The following is a 20,130-nucleotide window of genomic DNA, read 5'->3' as shown; positions in this document are numbered from 1 at the left end:
TTTAGGTGTTGTCATACTTACAGGTGGCCTGCATAAGGAATAACTGGAGGAATCTAGAGTTAAGGTAGCCATACACTGGTCGATTTGCCATTAGATCGACCAACTGACAGATCCTTATCTGATCGAATCTGATCAGAGAGGGATCGTATGGCTGCCTTTACTGCAAACAGATAGTGAATCGGTTTCAGGCTGAAACCGATCACAATCTGTTGAGCATCTCCTGCCGCCTGTGTCGTTCCCCCCCCCCCCCCTCCCATTACCTGAAGCTGGCTCCGGGTCCTCTTCTCCGCGCTGCACCGCATCCCAGCGTACACTGTGTCACTCCGTGACCAGGAAGTTCAAATAGAGCGCCCTTTATATGAACTTCCTGGTCACTGGAGTGACACAGAAAGTGCATGTACGCTGGGATGGAAGCAGGAACAGAGCGGTGCAGCGCGGAAAAGATGCCCGGGAGCCAGCCTCAGGTAATGTATACTTGATCGGAACGGCCGCCGGTAATGACGCGCTCCCTACCCGCGGGCGATCGACGGTAATTTCCCGCACGGCGCGATCGACGGACCGATCCGATTTCGGGAGGAAATTGGATCGGCGGGTGCGTTTAGCGCGAACGATTGGCAGCAGATTCGATCCCAGTGATCGAATCTGCTGTCGAAACGGCCACAAATCTGGCCAGTGTATGGCCAGCTTTATGTCCCATATTCATCGCACAGCTGAGATGGTTGAATTGTTAGTCTCGCAACACCGGAGCTAGTGGTGCAAATCTCACACTCCACCGCTGCTCAGAATAGACAGAGCCAGCAGATTTGCAATTCTTTTGAGAATCTGGTGTCCTGATGCCAGAGAATATAATGTGTGTACAGTGGCCCCCCAATTCCCCTTGATACATCAGCAAGCAATCAGCCCTAGTGGATCGGGTCAGCCTGAGCATAGGTCTAAGGGTATTTTTCTCCTACTCGCCCTGCCTGCTGTCTTGGCCCTCTTATGCTAGGTACACACCATACAATTTTGTATTAGATAGATGGTTCGATAGATAATTTCCGACATGCCCGATCTTATTTTCGATCGTTTGTCTGATCAATTTCTCAAAGAAGTGAATGGAAATAGATAAGAAAAGATTACTGAATCGAATCAGAAATCGATCGGATGGAAAATGACCAAAAAACGCAACGTGTGTACCCAGCATTACTCTCCGTAGCAACCTCTATACTGGACAGAGCCCTTAACCCCCTTGCCGTTCCAATTGTGTCGGCAAGGGGGCAGCGCAGCACTTTTAAAACTTTTTTTTTTTTTAGGGCTCACTACATGATAGCTGCTGACAAGCGGCATCCCCCTACCTAAACCGATCACCGCCTGCGCTCTCTGAAAGCAGGAAATCCCGTTCAGAACGGGATTTCCTGCTGGGCGGGATGACATCACCGTCTGGAGGGGGGGGGGGGCGCGGCGGGTAGTTGCGATCGAAATATGCACGCAGCTAGCAAAGTGCTAGCTGCGTGCAATAAAAACATAAATTATGCAAATCGGCCCAGTGGGGCCTGAGAAATCCTCCTGCGCAGGTTACCCCGAGCTGAGCTCGGGATAACCGGCAAGGAGGTTAAAGGGCAACTGACGTGAGAGAGCTGTGGAGGCTGCCATATTTATTTACTTTTAACCAATACCAGTTGCCTGGCTGTCCTGCTGATCCTCTGCCTCTAATACTTTTAGCCATAGCCCCTGAACAAGCATGCAGCAGATCAGGTGTTTCTGACATTATTGTCAGATCTGACAAGATTAGCTGCATGCTGGTGTCTGGTGTGATTCAGACTATTGTAGCCAAATAGATCAGCAGGACAGCCAGGCAACTGGTATTGTTTAAAAGGAGATAAATATGGCAGCCACCATATCACTCTCACTTCAGTTCCCCTTTACGTTTTTTGCCTAAGGGATTGAATCACAATAGCTGCAGGTAACTGTCCTCATATGTTTGTGTGCAGGCTCAAGAGACTGATTTATTAAAGAGAACCAGAGACGAAGCACCCTCATGTATTTTATTACATTTATCAGTGGGAACATGACAGTAAACACCTACCCTGCTTTTAGTTTTATTCTTCTCAGTCTAATCTATCTGTTATCAACTGTGATAAGAATCCACCGACTGATTCAGTCTAGGTTTGACCTGGAATCATTATAGCGGAGTCACTCTTCTGTGGAGTCTTTTCAAGCCCAAGCCTGCCCCCTCCTGGCTCAGATTTCATACTCAGAGCTGTTGACATGGGAGGGGCTGCTGCTGCCGAGAAAGAAGCTCTGACACACACAAGTGTATCTGTGTGCAGTGTGCAGCCAGTCATTATCTACTGTATGCAGTTTCATTTCTATGAGAGACACTTCCTACAGGCAGCCACACAGCATACCAGAATAATAGTTGAAAGCAGACAGATGAAAGGCTGCAGCAGCCCTGCTTGTCTATAGTCTCATAAAGGCTAGACGGCACATCCAGAACAACTCATAACCCGGAAGCAGAAGGGATATGAGCTGGCGGCCATATTGGATTTTTCCTGGAGCAATAATGGATAAAAAACACTCAAAAAGGCACACCAGAGTGGCGAAATTATCAGGTAGAGCATTTATTCTTTACAAGCTATCAACTGATATGTTTATTTTGTGTGAATCGTTCATCTCTGGTTCCCTTTAAGTTAAGAGAGAAAAGTATTACAGAAAAACATGCATGTTGTCTGGAACACAATAAGAATTGTACCCGGGCCTTATGGAAATGTGGCCTAAAAGGAATCCTGAGATGAAAATGTATTAAAGCATTTATACTTTCCTGGATCTTCCTTGGCTCCCTCACCATCCTCCCAGGCCGCTCCTATTGTCAGTTGGCTGGCTCGGTCTCTTCTTCTAGTCACCCGAGCAGAATGCTCTAGGCATCAGAAGCCTAATGGGGCGCGCGTGGCCGGGCAGCGCCTGCGTAGAAAAGCATGACTGAGCCAACTTAAAGGATACCACAACTGACATGTGGCATAATGAGATAGACATGGGTATGTACAGTGCCTAGCACACAAATAACTATGCTGTGTTCCTTTTTTTCTTTCTCTGCCTGAAAGAGGTAAATATCAGGTATGTAAGTGGCTGACTCAGTCCTGACTCAGACAGGAAGTGACTACAGTGTGACCCTCACTGATAAGAATTTCCCCCTTTTTTTATCCCTTTCTTGCTCTCAGAAGCCATTTTCTTCTAGGAAAGTGTTTTATAGTTGGAATTTCTTATCAGTGAAGGTCACACTGTAGTCACTTCCTGTCTGCCTGAAAGAGGTAAATATCAGGTATGTAAGTGGCTGACTCAGTCCTGACTCAGACAGGAAGTGACTACAGTGTGACCTTCACTGATAAGAAATTCCAACTATAAAACACTTTCCTAGAAGAAAATGGCTTCTGAGAGCAAGAAAGGGATAAAAAAGGGGGAAATTCTTATCACTGAGGGTCACACTGTAGTCACTTCCTGTCTGAGTCAGGACTGAGTCAGCCACTTACATACCTGATATTTACCTCTTTCAGGCAGAGAAAGAAAAAAAGGAACACAGCATAGTTATTTGTGTGCTAGGCACTGTACATACCCATGTCTATCTCATTATGCCACATGTCAGTTGTGGTATCCTTTAAAGAAGAGACCGGTGTCAGCCAGTGGATAATCAGTGCAGCCAAGGAGGATGGCAAGGGAGCCAACAGCCAATTTAGGGGGGAGGAGGGGCAATCAAAGAAACAGTTTTTATTAACCACCCTGACGGTAATGACGAGCCTGGCTCGTCCAGCAGAAACCTGCTGAAAGTGGTAATGATGAGCCAGGCTCGTCAATACTGCCAGGGAGATTTCCTGTTTCTTTGCGCCGCCAGCTCCACTTTTCCCTCATCAGAGGGATTCCCCAGGATGGCTGGATGCCTGTCTGCACGCTGTGGGTAGCGATCTGTGCTACCCCCAGCGTGCAGAACTAGCATCCAGCCACCCTGGGGAATCCCTGTGCAGCCAGCAGGGCAGAGTATGCGCTGGCTATGCGGGCGGGTGGGGGCATCCCCCTTCTATGTGTGCGGATGGCCGAGCGGGGGCTCCCCCTTCTATGCAGGTGAGTGGGGGGATCCCCGTTCTATGTGTGCGGATGGCCGAGCGGGGGCTCCCCCTTCCAAGGGGGGGGGATCCCCCTTCTATGTGCGCGATGTCCGGGAGGGGGTTCCCCCTTCTAAGCAGGGGAATACCCCTTCTATGTGGGCGGATATCCGGGTGGGGGATCCCCCTTCTAAGGGGTGGGGAATCCCCCTTCTATGTGCGCGATGTCCGGGAGGGGGTTCCCCCTTCTAAGCAGGGGAATACCCCTTCTATGTGGGCGGATATCCGGGTGGGGGATCCCCCTTCTAAGGGGTGGGGAATCCCCCTTCTATGTGCGCGATGTCCGGGTGGGGGCTCCCCCTTCTAAGCAGGGGAATACCCCTTCTATGTGGGCGGATGTCCGGGTGGGGATCCCCCTACTTGTGGGTGTCCCCCTCCTCCCATATGAATTCCCCCCCCCCCCCCCCCCCCTCCCGTCTGAAGCACCTTGAGGTGGGATCTACTCACCCGAAGGCTCTCTCCTGGGGCGGCTGGCTCACTTCCTCCTCCATTGCCGAAGTCCCGGTCTGTGTAGTTACAGTACGAGGCTTGGTGACGTCACCAAGCCTCGTACTGTAACTACACAGAGAACGAGACTTCGGCAATGAAGGAGGAAGTGAGCCAGCCGCCGCAGGAGAGAGCCTTCGGGTGAGTAGATCCCACCTCAAGGTGCTTCAGACAAGGGGGGGGAATCGTATGGGAGGAGGGGGACACCCACAGCACGCCGCATAGAAGGGGGATCCCCACCTGGACATCTGCCCACATAGAAAGGGGTATTCCCCTGCTTAGAAGGGGGAGCCCCTGCACAGACATCACGCACATAGAAGGGGGATTCTCCCCCCCTTAGAAGGGTGATCCCCCACCCGGATATCCGCCCACATAGAAGGGGGATCCCCCCCCTTAGAAGGAGGATCCCCCACCTGAACATCCGCCCACATAGAATAGGGATTTCCCCCCCCTTCCTTAGAAGGGGGAGCCCCCACCTGGCAAGGCCATCTGCACACATAGAATGGGGATCCCCCACCCACAAACCTGGCTCCCTATACATCTGGCTCACTATACATCTGGCTCACTATACATCTGGCTCACTATACATCTGGCTCACTATACATCTGGCTGCACATCTGACTACCTGTATACCTGGCTGCACATCTGACTACCTGTATACCTGGCTGCACATCTGACTACCTGTATACCTGGCTGCACATCTGGCTCCCTGTATACCTGGCTATACATCTGGGTTTTATACTCACCATTGGCGTGCTGATCCCTTGTCGCAAACCTCTGATAGCTTCCCTAGTGCCTTCTTCCATGTCCCTTGGCAGATTTTTCTTCTCCCTCGGCAATGACATGTCCCCCGCCGATCGGCATTGATGACACCAGGGTCACACAACATCATCAACATCTCAATGCAAACACTTTTATTTTTTTTTTTAATGGAATTCAATACAATAACATATATTGATTTCAATATAAAAAAAATTACACAAAAAAAAAAACTTGAAAATTATTTGAAATTAATTGAACCACTTTTTGCACAGAAATCCTGGGGAAATTGAACGCCAGGGTGGTTAATTAAAAAAAACTGAATCTTTTATAAATTAAAAAAAAAAAAAGCTGCAATCAGAGACTACTATAAGAAAGCTCTGCTGGTGGCAAGAAAAGGAGGTAAGATTCATATGTATGCTAAGTTATATGACTGAGCAATAAACTGTTAAAGCTGTGCGATGCTGAATTGTAAACAATGGTTTGGTCACTAGGGGGTGGGTGTAAACCTCTGCTCCTCCAGAGGTTAAAGGTAAACCTGATTTGAGGAAAGTCACTTCAGGTTGGATACATAACTAAGTAGAGGGAAGGCTCTGAATACCTCAGAACCTTCCCAGCCCTCTGACCATCCTGTCATTCCTGCACTGTCCCCCATTGACGTTATGTGACCGGCTGGGTCTTCTGTACTCATTGCATAAATTTGCATACAAGTTAGCTTGATTCTGCATTAACTTGAAATTATTTGCATCTCATTGACCATCCCTACTACCCAGAAGGCCTTCAGATTGGCCAATCAGATGCACTTTTTGCAGATCTTGACTGGCCCATTTTTAAGCCGCTTATAATATGCATTTCATTTGCAAGCAACCTGGAATTACTAACCTCAACGACGAGCTCTACTTCAGAAAGAAAACAGTCTCCTCTCTGCATAGTCTTTGTCACCATGACGATGGGTGGAAGGCTTAGTTTTTAATTGGTGCATCAGTCCAGCAATTTTCACTTTTCTGTGGAGCAATAAAGTTGCAGAACTCTGGGGGCCATATGCAATTATTAATATTGATTTATAAAGTGCCAACATATTCTGTGGCGCTGTTTTTTCACCTGAGTTTTCTCCCAGGTAATATTTTCAGAACTTAAAAATGTAAATAAAATGCCCTTTACAACCTCAGCAAGCAAACAAATACTCAAAACATTTTTGACTGTACTTTTTAACCTACTCTTTGGTACTTTTTTTAATTGCAAAGTGCTAAAAAGTTCATTTAAATTGAAGATGAAAAATTATCTCCTAGGAGAAAAAGTGAGTTGCTTATGGGCCTGCATGTCTTAGCATGGCAAAAAAAGCAAAAAATCAAGCAAGCGTTCCCCAGATTGGGCTACGCTCACAATGGCATAATGTAACCATTGTATTACAGTGCACCCCACCTATGAGATCAGAGTGCGGCTGGTGCGGTGTAATGGTATGTTGTATCCCAATGCGCTGCATGCAGTGTTAGGGTGCGTTTTCACTAGTGCGGTGGGAAATCGCCGTGGATTCTCCGCGGACGAATTCGCATGCAGTAGCAAAATCGCATGCGGTTGTATGCGAATTTTACCGCGAATTCGCATACGATTTCGCATGGATGACGCTGTGTGCGAATTTAACCATGTCAGTGCCTGTGTGCTTTTTCATTGATTCCATGTGAAATCGTATGCGAATTCGCATGAAAAAACACCATGCGAATTCCCTATTAAATACATTGTATGCGAATCGCATGCGTGTGTGCGGTGTCCGAATTCGGATGACTCTGCTGAGCAGATTTTTCCTGCACAAGAAAACGCTCCGTTTTCCTGACAAGTGGACACAGGCTGATTCACTTTTATTGGTTATGCGAATTTGCATGCAGGGAACGCATGCGAATTTGCGTTAGTGGAAACGCACCCTGACACTAAATGCAAGTTCACAGTAAAGCATACTTTTCATTGACTGCAACGCTTGGATAACTTGTGGCTCAACTTTCCCATTCTATTGCGTTCCTTCTTTTACAGGGAAGTCAATACCCACTGTGAGGTTAGCCTTACAATTGGGTCTCCCAACTATATGGATGGTCTAAAAAGGCCAGATTTGGCCATACTGCCAAAACAGCTGCAACACTGACAGCACTGCAACTGCTGCTTTATGCGATTCCTTATTAGGGATGATCAATGAGATGCAAATAATTCTGAGCTGGATTATGCAAATTTATGCAGCTTGAAAATGGACCAATTGAAGCCTGCCCATGGAATACCACATGTTCAAGCTGTATAAACTGGCATAATCCTGCCTCAACTCATAGCTAATTGCATCTCATTGACCTCATTATTATTTAGAGTTCATTATTTAAATATTTTCAAAATGTTTTTTTTGTGATTTTTATAATAAAATGGCACGACACACACACAGACCATTAAGAATTAGAAAGTTTATTGGAAGTTCAAAACCAACTTGCCGCTTCTGACAAGCAAAATTTTTTTTTTATGCTAGAAAAAAGTTGTAACAAGATATAAACAGTATAAAAATATATACAATTCATAATAATCAGATACATATAAGATTTGATAAGGTAGCCTTACATGGGCCAATACTCCTTGCAAAATTGATCATTTTATGATGTCAGCAGCTTCCATATAATTACCCTCTTGGTAAACTAGGCATGGGGTAGGGCCCATAGCGACAGTATTTTTAATTGCACTTGCGATCTCTACCACAATATAAGCTGTCTTGAGTAAAGGCTGACATCTCCCCCCATTTTATGTGAGATGTGGTTATAAGCTGAAACCCCTCCCCTCCCGTATGATGCAGTGTGCATTAGAAGTGTACTTGTACGTAGTTACGTCTCCTCATTTCAGGCAGCCATCTTCCCGTACTTGCCGCTAGAGTTCCAGGGCTTCACTATGTCCTCATTTCAGGCAGCCATCTTCCTGTCTCCCATGCAGCTCTGTGCCTCTGCTTGATCCTGGGGCACATCTGGCTATGGGGAGAGGAACTGACTTGTACTGGGGGAACAACTAGCTACTGTGGAGTGGGCTATATTGGGGAGGAGGCTTATACACGATTTCTGAGGTGAAAGTGGGTACCTCTGCTTATATATGTGTATGTGCGGTAAATGGCTGCACGAGAGATGGTAAGATGGCTGCCCAGAATAAGAAGATAAAGATGCCTGGAACTCTAGCAGTGAGTACAGAGCTGCAAGGACAGGAATATGGCTTCCAGGAACAAGGAGTATGAACTATAGATACAGACAAGCTTCTAATGCATGTACTGTTTATGAAATGCCCACATCCCTGACTCAAATATAAGCTGATATCTCCACATACACACAGATTTTTGTGTGTATAGATGGTAACCATCTGCTACCGTACTGTGGTGCTACTATGACCTATTTCATTGTTCTTTTTGTTAAGTGGATACACCCCCCCATAGGGCAATACTACTGTACTGATGTGCAGCACACAAGTGCATGCTCCATTTCTTTGAGTATTGTTCTGAGGCATAGAATAGTCTTACACTGAAGCGGGGATACAACCTGCCAGACAGGACCTGTTCAAGTGAGGATAGCTGTCAGCAATTCTGCATTTCTTTGGCATGCCTATAACTTCAATGGTACAGCAGCACCAAAAATAAGTGTGCCAGTGATCTTTGCATCCCAACAGGACTTTGAATTCAATTCCAATCAATCTCTTATAAGTACAAGGGCAGAGCAATGGATGCAGAATTCCTCCACTATTGTCCTGGGACTTATAGTTCCCTCCCATCTGCAGAGCTGCTGTCCTAACTGCAAGGTTACCTGTAGGTCATCCTAACTGACGTCTATATCATCACTCAGACTATTTTCCCCTATTGTTTCCTCTCTGGATCCAGCTTCTCTCCAATAACACAGAGTACAGGTTTATGGAAATATAAACACAGAAACCCTTCAGTAGTCCATGGATTTCCTACATTTAGCCTGTTTTGGAGGCTTTTATGCTGGCTGGCATCCAACATCCACATGGCCAGAGATCAGGACAAATATGAACAACAAGGGAGATCTCGACCCTCCTGCATTAGGGACAGCGGCCCATATGCAATTCACTTTTTCACTTGAGTTTTCTCCTAGGAAATAATTTTTCATCTTGGATTTAAAATAACTTTCCAACTAAATAAGTACCAAAAAGTATGTGAAAAATTACTCTTAACCACCCTGGCGTTCTATTAAGATCGCCAGGGAGGCTGCGGGAGGTTTTTTTTTTTTAATAAAAAAAAAACTATTTCATGCAGCCAACTGAAAGTTGGCTGCATGAAAGCCCACTAGTGGGCGCTCCGGAGGCGTTCTTCTGATCGCCTCCGGCGGCCAGAAATAACACGGAAGGCTGCAATGAGCGGCCTTCCGTGTTTCGCTTACCTCGTCGCCATGGCGACGAGCGGAGTGATGTCATGGACGTCAGCCGATGTCCTGACGTCTGCCGCCTCCGATCCAGCCCTTAGCGCTGGCCGGAACTTTTTGTTCCGGCTACGCTGGGCTCAGGCGGCTGGGGGGACCCTCTTTCGCCGCTGCATGCGGCGGATCGCCGCACTGCAGCGGCGATCAGGCAGCACACGCGGCTGGCAAAGTGCCGGCTGCGTGTGCTGCTTTTTATTTGAGCCAAATCGGCCCAGCAGGGCCTGAGCGGCAGGCTCCGGCGGTACTGAACGAGCTGAGCTCGTCCAGACCGCTCAGCTGGTTAAAATTATTCTGAGCATTTTCTTACTTTCTGGTGGCTTAAAGGGCATTTTATTGACAAGTTTAAAATTATCACCTAGGAGAAAACTCAGGGGAAAATGTGAATTGCATATGGGCCAGAATGGGTGGTGTTCACATAAATGGCAGCAAAAGTACAACATCACTACAGCAAATATGGATATTTTACCACAGATTGTGCTTAGAAGAGAACCTAACAATTTACTAGCACAGATTTGTCCTTCACTGGAAAACCATTACGAGAATGTGAGCCTTATCTAAAGAGGAGGGGGGGGATAGTTGCAAAAACAGGACCTGCTTTCTATGTAAATCTACAAACGTGAACAACCTGTAAGGCTCGGCTTACGCTGCACAGATGCAAAATTGATCAGTGGAAAACCTTGCGCTATGTTTGGCGGAACATAACAAATGGATCCTATTGATTAACACAGAATCCATTCACCGCTGCTAGGATCCAGTCCATTTAGTTCTGCTAAATGGACTGTTTTTAGTGCCAATGGGAACCGGGCCTTAGGCACTTAGACACAGGCACTTTCAAAAATTGTACAAACTCCTTTTCGCAGGTTCTTTGGCTCCCTGCACCATTGCATTATACATTAAAGGACACCTAAACTGAGGGGATATGGAGGCTTTAATATTTTCTTATAAACTATACCAGCTGCCTGGCAGTCCTGCCAATTTTTCATGCATCAGTATTGTCTGAATCACACACCTGAAATATGCATGTGGCTAATCCAGTCAAACATCTGATCTGTTAGTTCAGCGTCTATGACAAAGTATTTAAGGCAGCGAAGGGTACTCTGCAGGGTTTAAAAGGAAGTAAATATGACAGCCTCCACATACCTCTCACATTAGGTGTCCTTTAAAGCAGTGTTCCCCAACCCCATCCTCAAGGCCCACCAACAGTGCTTGTTTTGTGGAAATCCACAGAGGTAGTTAATCAGCTCTGCTGAGACATTAATTATCTTCTGTGATTGTGTGTGGTTTACTGCAAAACATGTACTGTTGGTGGGCCTCGAGGACAGGGTTGCAGAACACTGCTTAACCTCCTTAGCGGTAACCCCGAGCTGAGCACGGGGTAAGCCGCCGCAGATTATTTCTTAGCCCCTGGTGTGCCGATTTGCACACTTTTTGCTTTGTTACACGCAGCTCGCACTCTGCTAGCTGCGTGTACAAGCCGATCGCTGCCACTACCAGCTGCGTTAGAGGCCCCCCCAGACCCCTTGCGCAGCCTGGCTAATCACCGCCAGGCTGCACTAAGAGGTGGATCGGGACTCCCCCAGATGCCATCCCGATCAATGCCATGGCGACGGGGGAAGCCAAATAGGAAATCCTGTTCTGAACCGGATTTCCTGTTTGCTCTGATCGCCGGAGGTGATCGGAAGGGGTGGGGGGATGTCGCTGCACAGTGGCTAACATGGGGGATGTCGCTGCACAGTGACTAACATGTAGCTGGCGCTAGGCTAGCTACGTGATTTAAAAAAAAAAAAAAGTGCTGCGCTGCCACCCTGGCGGTTTTAATAGACCGCCAGGGAAGTTAAAGGACAACTGAAGTGAGAAGGAGATAGAGGCTGCCATATTTATTTATTTTTAAACAATACAAGTTGCCTGGTAGTTTTGTTGATCCTTTGCCTCTAATATTTTTTCTAATAGTACAGATCGTATGTTTGACTGCATGGGCCGCATGCTTGTTTCAGGTGTGTGATTCAGACACTACTAATGCCAGAAGACCAGCAGGGCTGAAATTATGCATTATCCTGAATATATTACATGACTGTCATCAGGTACAGTAAGTAGGTGAAAGGTCCTACAATTCCTGAATACCCCAATGCTGACAAATTCATCAGTAACTACAAATGAACAGGATGTGCAGACAACAAGGGAAACACTCACCAAGTCTTATTTGTTAATGTCTGAAGTACAGCCAGTGCTGAATGGGAAAATGAAATTAGGAATCTATCCTACATTCCCCTAAAAGCCTCCCCTCTCTTTGGTATACGTACTATACAAATGTTACATTCATTTACACAACACTGGGGAACAAGCAAAGCAAAATAAGGGAAGTTCTAACTGAATATAGTTTCCTCAGTAGGTTCTGTAGTACAAAGGAACACATTCACCTCAATTCTGGTTAGCGTCCATTTTACCGCGGTAATTAACCCCATTTTGGTAAATGCAGTTTGCAATTCTGATCAATTTAAGCCATAAATTACTGAATGTGGTAAATCAGGTCATAAAATATGCGGTATTTTGCATTATTTTACCGAAAATTGGAATTCTCATGGAAAATAAGGGGCATTTTAGAAAATTGTTTACCGATCACTTCTATGGTGGCCATAAATGGTACAATTTTTTCATACTATCTTACCATTTCTATGTAGTATAAGGGTACATTAAGTGAATATACTGAATGGATAATTTAGGCAGTTCTCTTATATTACATAGAAATGGTAAGATTGTATGAAAAAATTGTACCATGTATGGCCACCATAAAACCTTCCTGTACCTGGTGGCAAAGCCAATTAGTGTGCATTTTGCAGTTTTTAGTTGGAGTTCCTATTCAGTTACTATTACTATTTTAGTGGAGTTCCCACTCAGGCTGTGTAAAAGAAAAGAATAGTAGGAATAACACCAACTATCTACTGGAATTTTTTTTGTGGGTGGGGAGGAGGGATGCCTATAAATATCCTTTCCATAGATAGGTTGCTACATAATGAAATACAACTCTTCCCCCCCAACAAAAAAATACCACACACAGCTAACAGAATTGAGGCCATTGAAGTTTCCCCATTTTCCTTTGGTTACGCCATAAACTGGATAAGAATATTCACAGACCTAATATGGAATGTTGCTGCACCTGCCCAAACCATTCAGTGCAATCTACAGATAATAACTATATTAAATAAACAGGCTGTGCAGCAGCATCACATTCATGATGGGACCAGGTACACATAAGATGTGCATTCAGCCCAGAGTAAAATATACTATCCATTCATTGTTCCGATGTAACTGCCATCTACAGTAGATATTTAATATGACAGCTATAAAAATCCTCACAGGTTTTGGACAAGTATATCTCTTAATGGGAGGTTCTCAAAGTTTCCGCTATTCTTTTCAAAAGCATCCCCTGGCAATGATCTATACAAATAATGCAGCCAGCCTGCCTACTCAGGTGCCCACTAATCTGGCAGGTGGACTGTACCAATGCCATCCAGAGAGTCTACTTGAAAATAAAGGTATATTGATAATCTCCCTTGAGGAGATGAACTATTTGAAAAAAAAGTGTTGGTAAGAGTTTAATAATTAGCAGATCAAAACTACCTACTATAAGTGGAAGCTAGATAGGATACAAATCATAAATCTCAGTGCAATCTAGAACAAACGTACCTCTCCTGTATGTGTACACATATTTTAAAATGACCGTTATTGGGATGGTGGTCCTTTAAAGCGGACCTGAACTCAGAACAAATCTTTTCTAAAAGATAAGCAATAATATAATAACCTTTAAAGAAAAACAGGAAATCTGCAGTGTGTCGACTTTCCTACTTCCATGGAAGCAGACAAAGAGTAAATATCCTCTGTTTACAAATTTAGCTGTGTCTGCTGAGGATTGCCAAATTTCTGTGCTGACACGACAGAGATCAAATTACAATTGTGATTATTTACAGATGAGGGGAATTAGGCAGGTTCTTCTCTAAAAAAAACAACAACAACACGGGGTGCATTTCTCATTGTTTTCCTTGTGTCTTGTGCAAGAGTTTAGGTCCACTTTAAGACAGTCTGAACACTGCAGAAATTTTGTTGCTAATGACTTTTGAAAAAAAGAAAATCACTTGATCCAAACTACGAATATTCCTGATTAATTCCCAGCCCAATGGCACTGGGTGGAATAATCATATTCTGTTGAAGCTGTTTGCAGCTAGGTTTGCTGTGTAAACTGTCTAAACTTTAGATAAGATATATAGACAAGTTACTTGTTATAGTTCGTTTTTTTATCTCAGATCCGCTTTAAACATGTGCCTAATCAATGATAGGGATGGTCAATGAGATGCAAATAATCCTGACTTGATGCATGATTTTGCAAACTTTATATGCAACCTTAAGGGCTGGAACCCACAAGAGCGTTTTTTTGAGCATTTTGGCAGCGCTGCGATACGCTAGCGTTTTGCCAAAACGCTCAGCTGATGTTAATGGATGGGGCAACTTTCACAGGAGCGTTTGCGTTTCCCAGAAACGCAAACGCAGGACCTGCAGCATTTTGGGAGCGTTAGCGCTTCAATGTAAAGTATTGAAACGCTAGCAGAAACGCTCAGCAAAACCTAAACTGAGCGGTTTTGCTAGCGTTTTGCGGTTCAGCACACTGTAACAAAATTAAAAATAATTCACAGGACCAATCAGGATAAAAACGCAAAACGCTACACAACCGCTGAGGAAAAAAATACACTGTTGCAAAACGCGACCGAAAACTCGCATGAATCCGCTTGCAAACCGCTCAGGCAAAACGCTAGCGGTTGCGTTTTGCATTTGCGGATTTCAGTGGGTTCCAGGCCTAAGGGTGTCCATTTTCAAGCAGCATCATAATCCTGTGAACCTCACTTACCATCCCTACTTGGCAAGCTCAAAAATACACTTTGGTTATATATTTACACCTACTTAATCATTCCTGGACTATACTATGTTTTTGTTCAATCAAATAAAGATAGCTACTTAGCAGTGTGGAGTGTAAACAATGTGCACTAAGCAGCATCTACTCACAACCCTGATACAGGTGAAACGCCCAGATAAATAAGTTACGTGTAAAAAACGAAATAAAGCTAGTCCAGACTGGACTGGCGGGAAAACCAAATCCATCCATTGTCCACAAAACATAACCGGCCACTAGTGGGTGCTGTCACTCGACCTTTCCATGCGATGTCACCCTCCTCAGATACAGTAGCGGGATCAGGAAGGACACAGCGCAGAGTGTGAAGCAGACTTCAGCTCCAGCCATCCAATACACTGCAAGGAAACAATAGACGCCATTACAGATAATCTCATGTACAAAACAAATATGCTCATTTTATCCTTTTGTTCAGTGAACCTATGTTCAAATGTCCATGGAGGGCTACTCAGGGCGGGGTCATAAATGGCACCTGTCTCTTTCTTAAAGACAAAGAAAACACTTATATAGCGCTTTTCTCCTGGCGGACTCAAAGCGCCAGAGCTGCAGCCACTGGGACGCGCTCTATAGACAGTAGCAGTGTTAGGGAGTCTTGCCAAAGGTCTCCTACTAAATAGGTGCTGGCTTACTGAACAGGTAGAGCCGAAATTCGAACCCAGGTCTCCTTTGTCAGAGGCAGAGCCCTTACACTATCCAGCCACCATAACCATTCTTCACTAGTCTGCTCCCGTTCACCAACTGCCGCCATCACTAGTCCTGTGATATTGGTGACTTTTTTTTTTTATAAAGCTCCAACATATTACGCATTGCTGGACAATAAGTAGGGTTACAGAGATCAATAAATAGGAATGACAGACAGCACTAGGTCATACAAGGGTACAGTATCACACAAAGGAGTGTTGGACATGAAGGCAAAATAATTCTGTCAATGGGATGAGTGCTCTATAATGGGGGGGGGGGGGGGGGGGGGGTCCTGCCAAAGACTTATAATGAACACACTAGGTAGGGAACCACTGAATCAGTGTTCAGCAGATAGTATTAGGACATTTGTTCAGGAGGGTAGGCCAGCAGGAACAGCGGTGTTTAAATTGGTTGCTTGAAGGTGTGGGGGGGCACCTAATGGGGGTTTGGAGTTCCAGAGAGTGGGTGCAGCTCTAGAGAAGTCTGAGTTGAAGGCATGAGTCTACTAACAGCAGGCCAATGGGAGCAGCTTAGTGAGGGAGGAGGGGGTGGGAACAATTTATGACTCAGGCCCGAGTCTTGCTTTATAAGCATATGTACAATTTGTACATAACATTCACTTTAGAATTTTACATTTTACATTCTGAAATTTATCACAGGTGGTGCCATCTTTACTCCTGCTAGGTGCAGTTTTGCAGAATGTTTGGTTACTGAGAGGTCCCAAGCCAGTACAAAATATACCTGGTCTCCTCAGCTAAAGAGCCTAGGCCAGTGATGGTTAACCTTGGCACTCCAGCTGTGGTGGAACTACAAGTCCCAAGAGGCATTGCAATACTCTGACAGCTCTAAGCATAATTCGGGTAGGCAGAGGCATGATGGGATTTGTAGTTTTGTCACAGCTGGAGTGCCAAGGTTAGCCATCACTGGCCTAGGCTAAAGATCACTGGGGAAGGGGGGGGTCTACATACCACAATACAGCAATATATAGGAAGTGTTTCTGATGCTGAAACCAGAAAAATGACTAAGGCTCCCTACAAACTGCATGTGATCCCGATTTTTTAATCGGTTTTTACATCCAATTCTGATTTTTAATTGTTACTGCATGCTGCATGTTTTTCCTCAGTTTTTCTGTTGATTGCATTCAGGGAAAATCGGAAGCAGAATCGCAAAACAGATTTGCAGTGTGTGCAGGGAGCCTAAAAGTGGGTATCTTGAATAATTTACTGAATCTGCTATGTGTCATTACAGTGCCTATTTAATTCTAGTTTGATAAAGTGGAATATTTTTACCAAAAAAGGCATACCGGTAATTCATATAAAACAAAGTGAAGTAAATGAATGCTAGCATGTGTGAGTGATCCTGTATAGGAAGATGTTGACATGCTGCAGCAGGGCGTGGCTCTGTGTATGCTGTACAATGTATACATATCATGCTGGAGGACTCTGGGGGAATCACACAGCACAGAGCATGACAGGCGTTTCCTGGTTACATTCTCTGTGAACTCTGCATGATTCTGGACCAGATCCAGCACAACACGCCCAGCATGGAGGCTGCTTCTGCTCCCAGCACTGTGTCCACTTACTGATCTGTAAATCCAAGTCAAGTCAGCACGCCGGGTTGAAGAGCAAAACTTTATTGTGCCATTATCAACATGAGAAACTGACAATTGTTTCAGGGACCTCGCAGGGTCCCTCCTTATCAAGCCATGTAGATATACAATACCAACAAACATTGCGTTTAGCTACATACAAGACTAACTACCATAAACCACACCCCCACGTGACCTAATCATGACATCACTCCCGCCAGAATCATGGAAACAAAAACATTTTCCAATATAAATTGAAACTGAAAATAGTAATGACACAATGTACACAGGACTACCTCCAAGGCCTGAAGGAAGAGGGATATTGAGTCTGCCATATTTATTTCCTTCTAAACAATACCAGTTGCCTGGCAGCCCTGCTGATCTCTTTGACTCAAGTAGTGAATCACACCAGAAACAAGCATGCAGCTTTGAGTCCTATGGGAGAAAAGCGCTATAGAAATGTTATTGTATTGTATATCTTGTCAGATTTTTGAAAGAAACGTGATCTGCATGCTTGTTTAGGGTTTATGACTAAAAGTATTAGAGGCAGCGGATCAGCAGGATAGCCAGGCAATGTGCATTATTTAAAAGTAAATAAATATGTCTGCCTGCATATGTCCCTCACTTCAGGTTCCCTTAGCCTTGCTCATCACGAGTAACCACGGTGGTTACTCGTGATTCAAATGAGTTGTAATTGTGCAGCTGAGCGGCTGTATGCGGCAATTACAACTTAGTTGTATCATGAGTAACCACCATGGTTACTCGTGATTGGCTCAAGATAAGTAAGGCTAATTGGGATGGAGCGATTTATATGACACTTTTTTTTCATGATTCTTGCAGGAATATGTCAAAATTAGATCGCATAGGGGGTGTGGTTTATGGTAGTTTGTCTTGTATATAGCCAAGAATGGTGTTCGTTGGGATGGTATATCTATATGGGATAATTACAAAAAATGCTAAAGCGATTGTAGCGCTAGTGCATATAATTAAAATTGGCAGCAATAAGTTAATATAGAATCCTGAAGAAGGTAGGCGGATCCTACTGAAACGCGTAGGCTATTGGCTCCTAAGTGTGGTGACGTCACCCCCGGACTCCGTGTGAAACAAAGCCTGTAGAACCGGAAGTCCGTGTGAAGCCTGTAACGGAACAATCCAGCAGTGAGTTGCTGGCCGGGACTCAAGCGGATCCGACATCTTAATACTCCTGAAGTGTTGTGTCTCCCCTCTGCCCCCCTCCTCTCATTGAAGAGACTGGGAATCACCAGCGGGAATCACCAGCGCTGATCAGCATACAAACTGTGAGTTTGCTACTGCAGTAGCAGAAGATCATGCACTGTTAAAGGCCTATGTGGAGGAAAATATATATATATATATATATATATATATATATATATATATATATACACCTTCTTTGGCGTGAGAGATTGTGGAAACACAGATTTTTTATGTGCATGCGTGTGATATCTTCCAGCTAGTATTCTAGGCAGCTGTCCCTGGAACTTTATGTGTTTATGTGTTCAGGTTTGTTGCTAAGAACGAGGCTGGTATCATATTTCTGCATGCAGATCTATTTATCTTGTGACCGGTTTTATTAAAGAGTGCATTTATTTTATATGCAGAGGCGCATGAGATTCATTGTATATGGTATATCTATATACCTTGATAAAGAGGGACACTGCGAGGCCCCCAAAACAATTGTCAGTTTCTCATGTTGATAATGGCACAATAAAGTTTTGCTCTTCAACTCAATGTGCTGACATTTCTTGAGTTTCCTGGAATTAGGACGATGAGCCTCATCTTTTGTTGAGCACCTGGACATGAATTGCTGGTGTGTTACGTTATTTGGGGAACTATGCTGTGACACTCACGTGTGGCTGATATGACTGGTCCCATCGCTCTGGCCAGAGCCCCCAGGCTGCGCAGAATGCCCATCACTGTCCCTTTCTGGCTGGCAGAACCTGCAGAGGACAAAAGACACGTCAGGAGGGCCCCACCCATTCTGATGTACTACAAATACCTGCATGCTTCGTATCCGCCATTATTTACAAAGTCATGGAACAATACAGAGACAATACAGATTACACATCATAAAGATAAAGGTTACTTTTCTATTTAGCATTTTCCCAGAAAAAAACTGCAAACACAAAATGTGCACATTTTTAAGGTAACCCTGTAGCAAAAAGTGGTTTGAAGATTGCAGTGTTTATTTCCTCTTATACATTTAGTAGTGTATGAATCTCACACCTGAAACAAGCATGTGGTTAGAGTGGCAAAACTTTGGTCAGCAGGCCTGATCTGCATAGTTTTATTATTATTAAACATTAATTATAAAGCTCTAACATACAGTATTATGCAGCACTGTACAATAGATAAACTATTTTGCACAGGGACATTATAGCGTTCATTGATAGCACACAAAATAGTGACGTGACTATGTAGGGATAGATATATCAGAAAGGTCACTGGGCCAGATTTATCAAAGCATTGCCGACAGTTTTTTCTTCTTAAGCAGTTTTAACCAGCAGGGGGAACAGTACTGCATGATAAGAAACTTCTTAAATCCTACTTAAAGAGACACTGAAGCGAAAAAAAAAATATGATATTATGATTTGTATGCAGGGCCGGATTACCGACCAGGCAACAAAAGCAGTCGCTTGGGGCCCCATTCAGAGTCAAAGGGGCCCCATTAGCACATAAACCAGCCCTTGCCATCCTGTCAGCGGTGGTTGGTTGGTATAATGGTTAAAGGGACTCTGAGCAGTGCAGTAACTATGGAAAGATGCATATCATTTTAAAGCTCTCTTTCTCCTCTTTCCAATGATATCTAAACGGCTGCTCTATGCCTTTTAGTTTTCGATATTTTCGCGATTGAAATCGCGACCACAGGACGACTTTTCTCCAAAGTCAGCGGTGGCTGGATGGTATAATGGTTAAAGGGACTCTGAGCAGTGCAGTAACTATGGAAAGATTCATATCATTTTAAAGCTCTCTTTCTCCTCTTTCCAATGATATACAAACAGCTGCTCTATGCCTTTTAGTTTTCGATATGTTCGCGATCGAAATCGCGGCCACAGGACGACTTTTCTCCAA

At 44.5% G+C, this 20,130-nt stretch overlaps 1 protein-coding gene across 1 annotated transcript in view; it reads right to left on the bottom strand.

The window, feature by feature from the left end:
• Window positions 1-7,801: 7,801 nt before the first annotated feature.
• MFSD10 (major facilitator superfamily domain containing 10) overlaps window positions 7,802-20,130 on the bottom strand; it is an 82,904-nt gene continuing 70,575 nt past the window's right edge. The window contains exons 12-13 of the mRNA XM_068276371.1: window positions 18,909-18,998; window positions 7,802-15,109 (exon numbers count right to left, since the gene is read on the bottom strand). Of these exons, the coding sequence (XP_068132472.1) occupies window positions 15,003-15,109; window positions 18,909-18,998 (197 nt within the window). The 3' untranslated portion in view covers window positions 7,802-15,002. The remainder of the gene's footprint in view (window positions 15,110-18,908; window positions 18,999-20,130) is intronic.

This window comes from Hyperolius riggenbachi, chromosome 1 (genome assembly GCF_040937935.1).
Source record: "Hyperolius riggenbachi isolate aHypRig1 chromosome 1, aHypRig1.pri, whole genome shotgun sequence".
Taxonomy (NCBI): Eukaryota; Metazoa; Chordata; class Amphibia; order Anura; family Hyperoliidae; genus Hyperolius; species Hyperolius riggenbachi.
The sequence above is the reverse complement of the archived record's forward strand: the minus strand, read 5'-3'. Positions and strand labels throughout refer to the sequence as shown.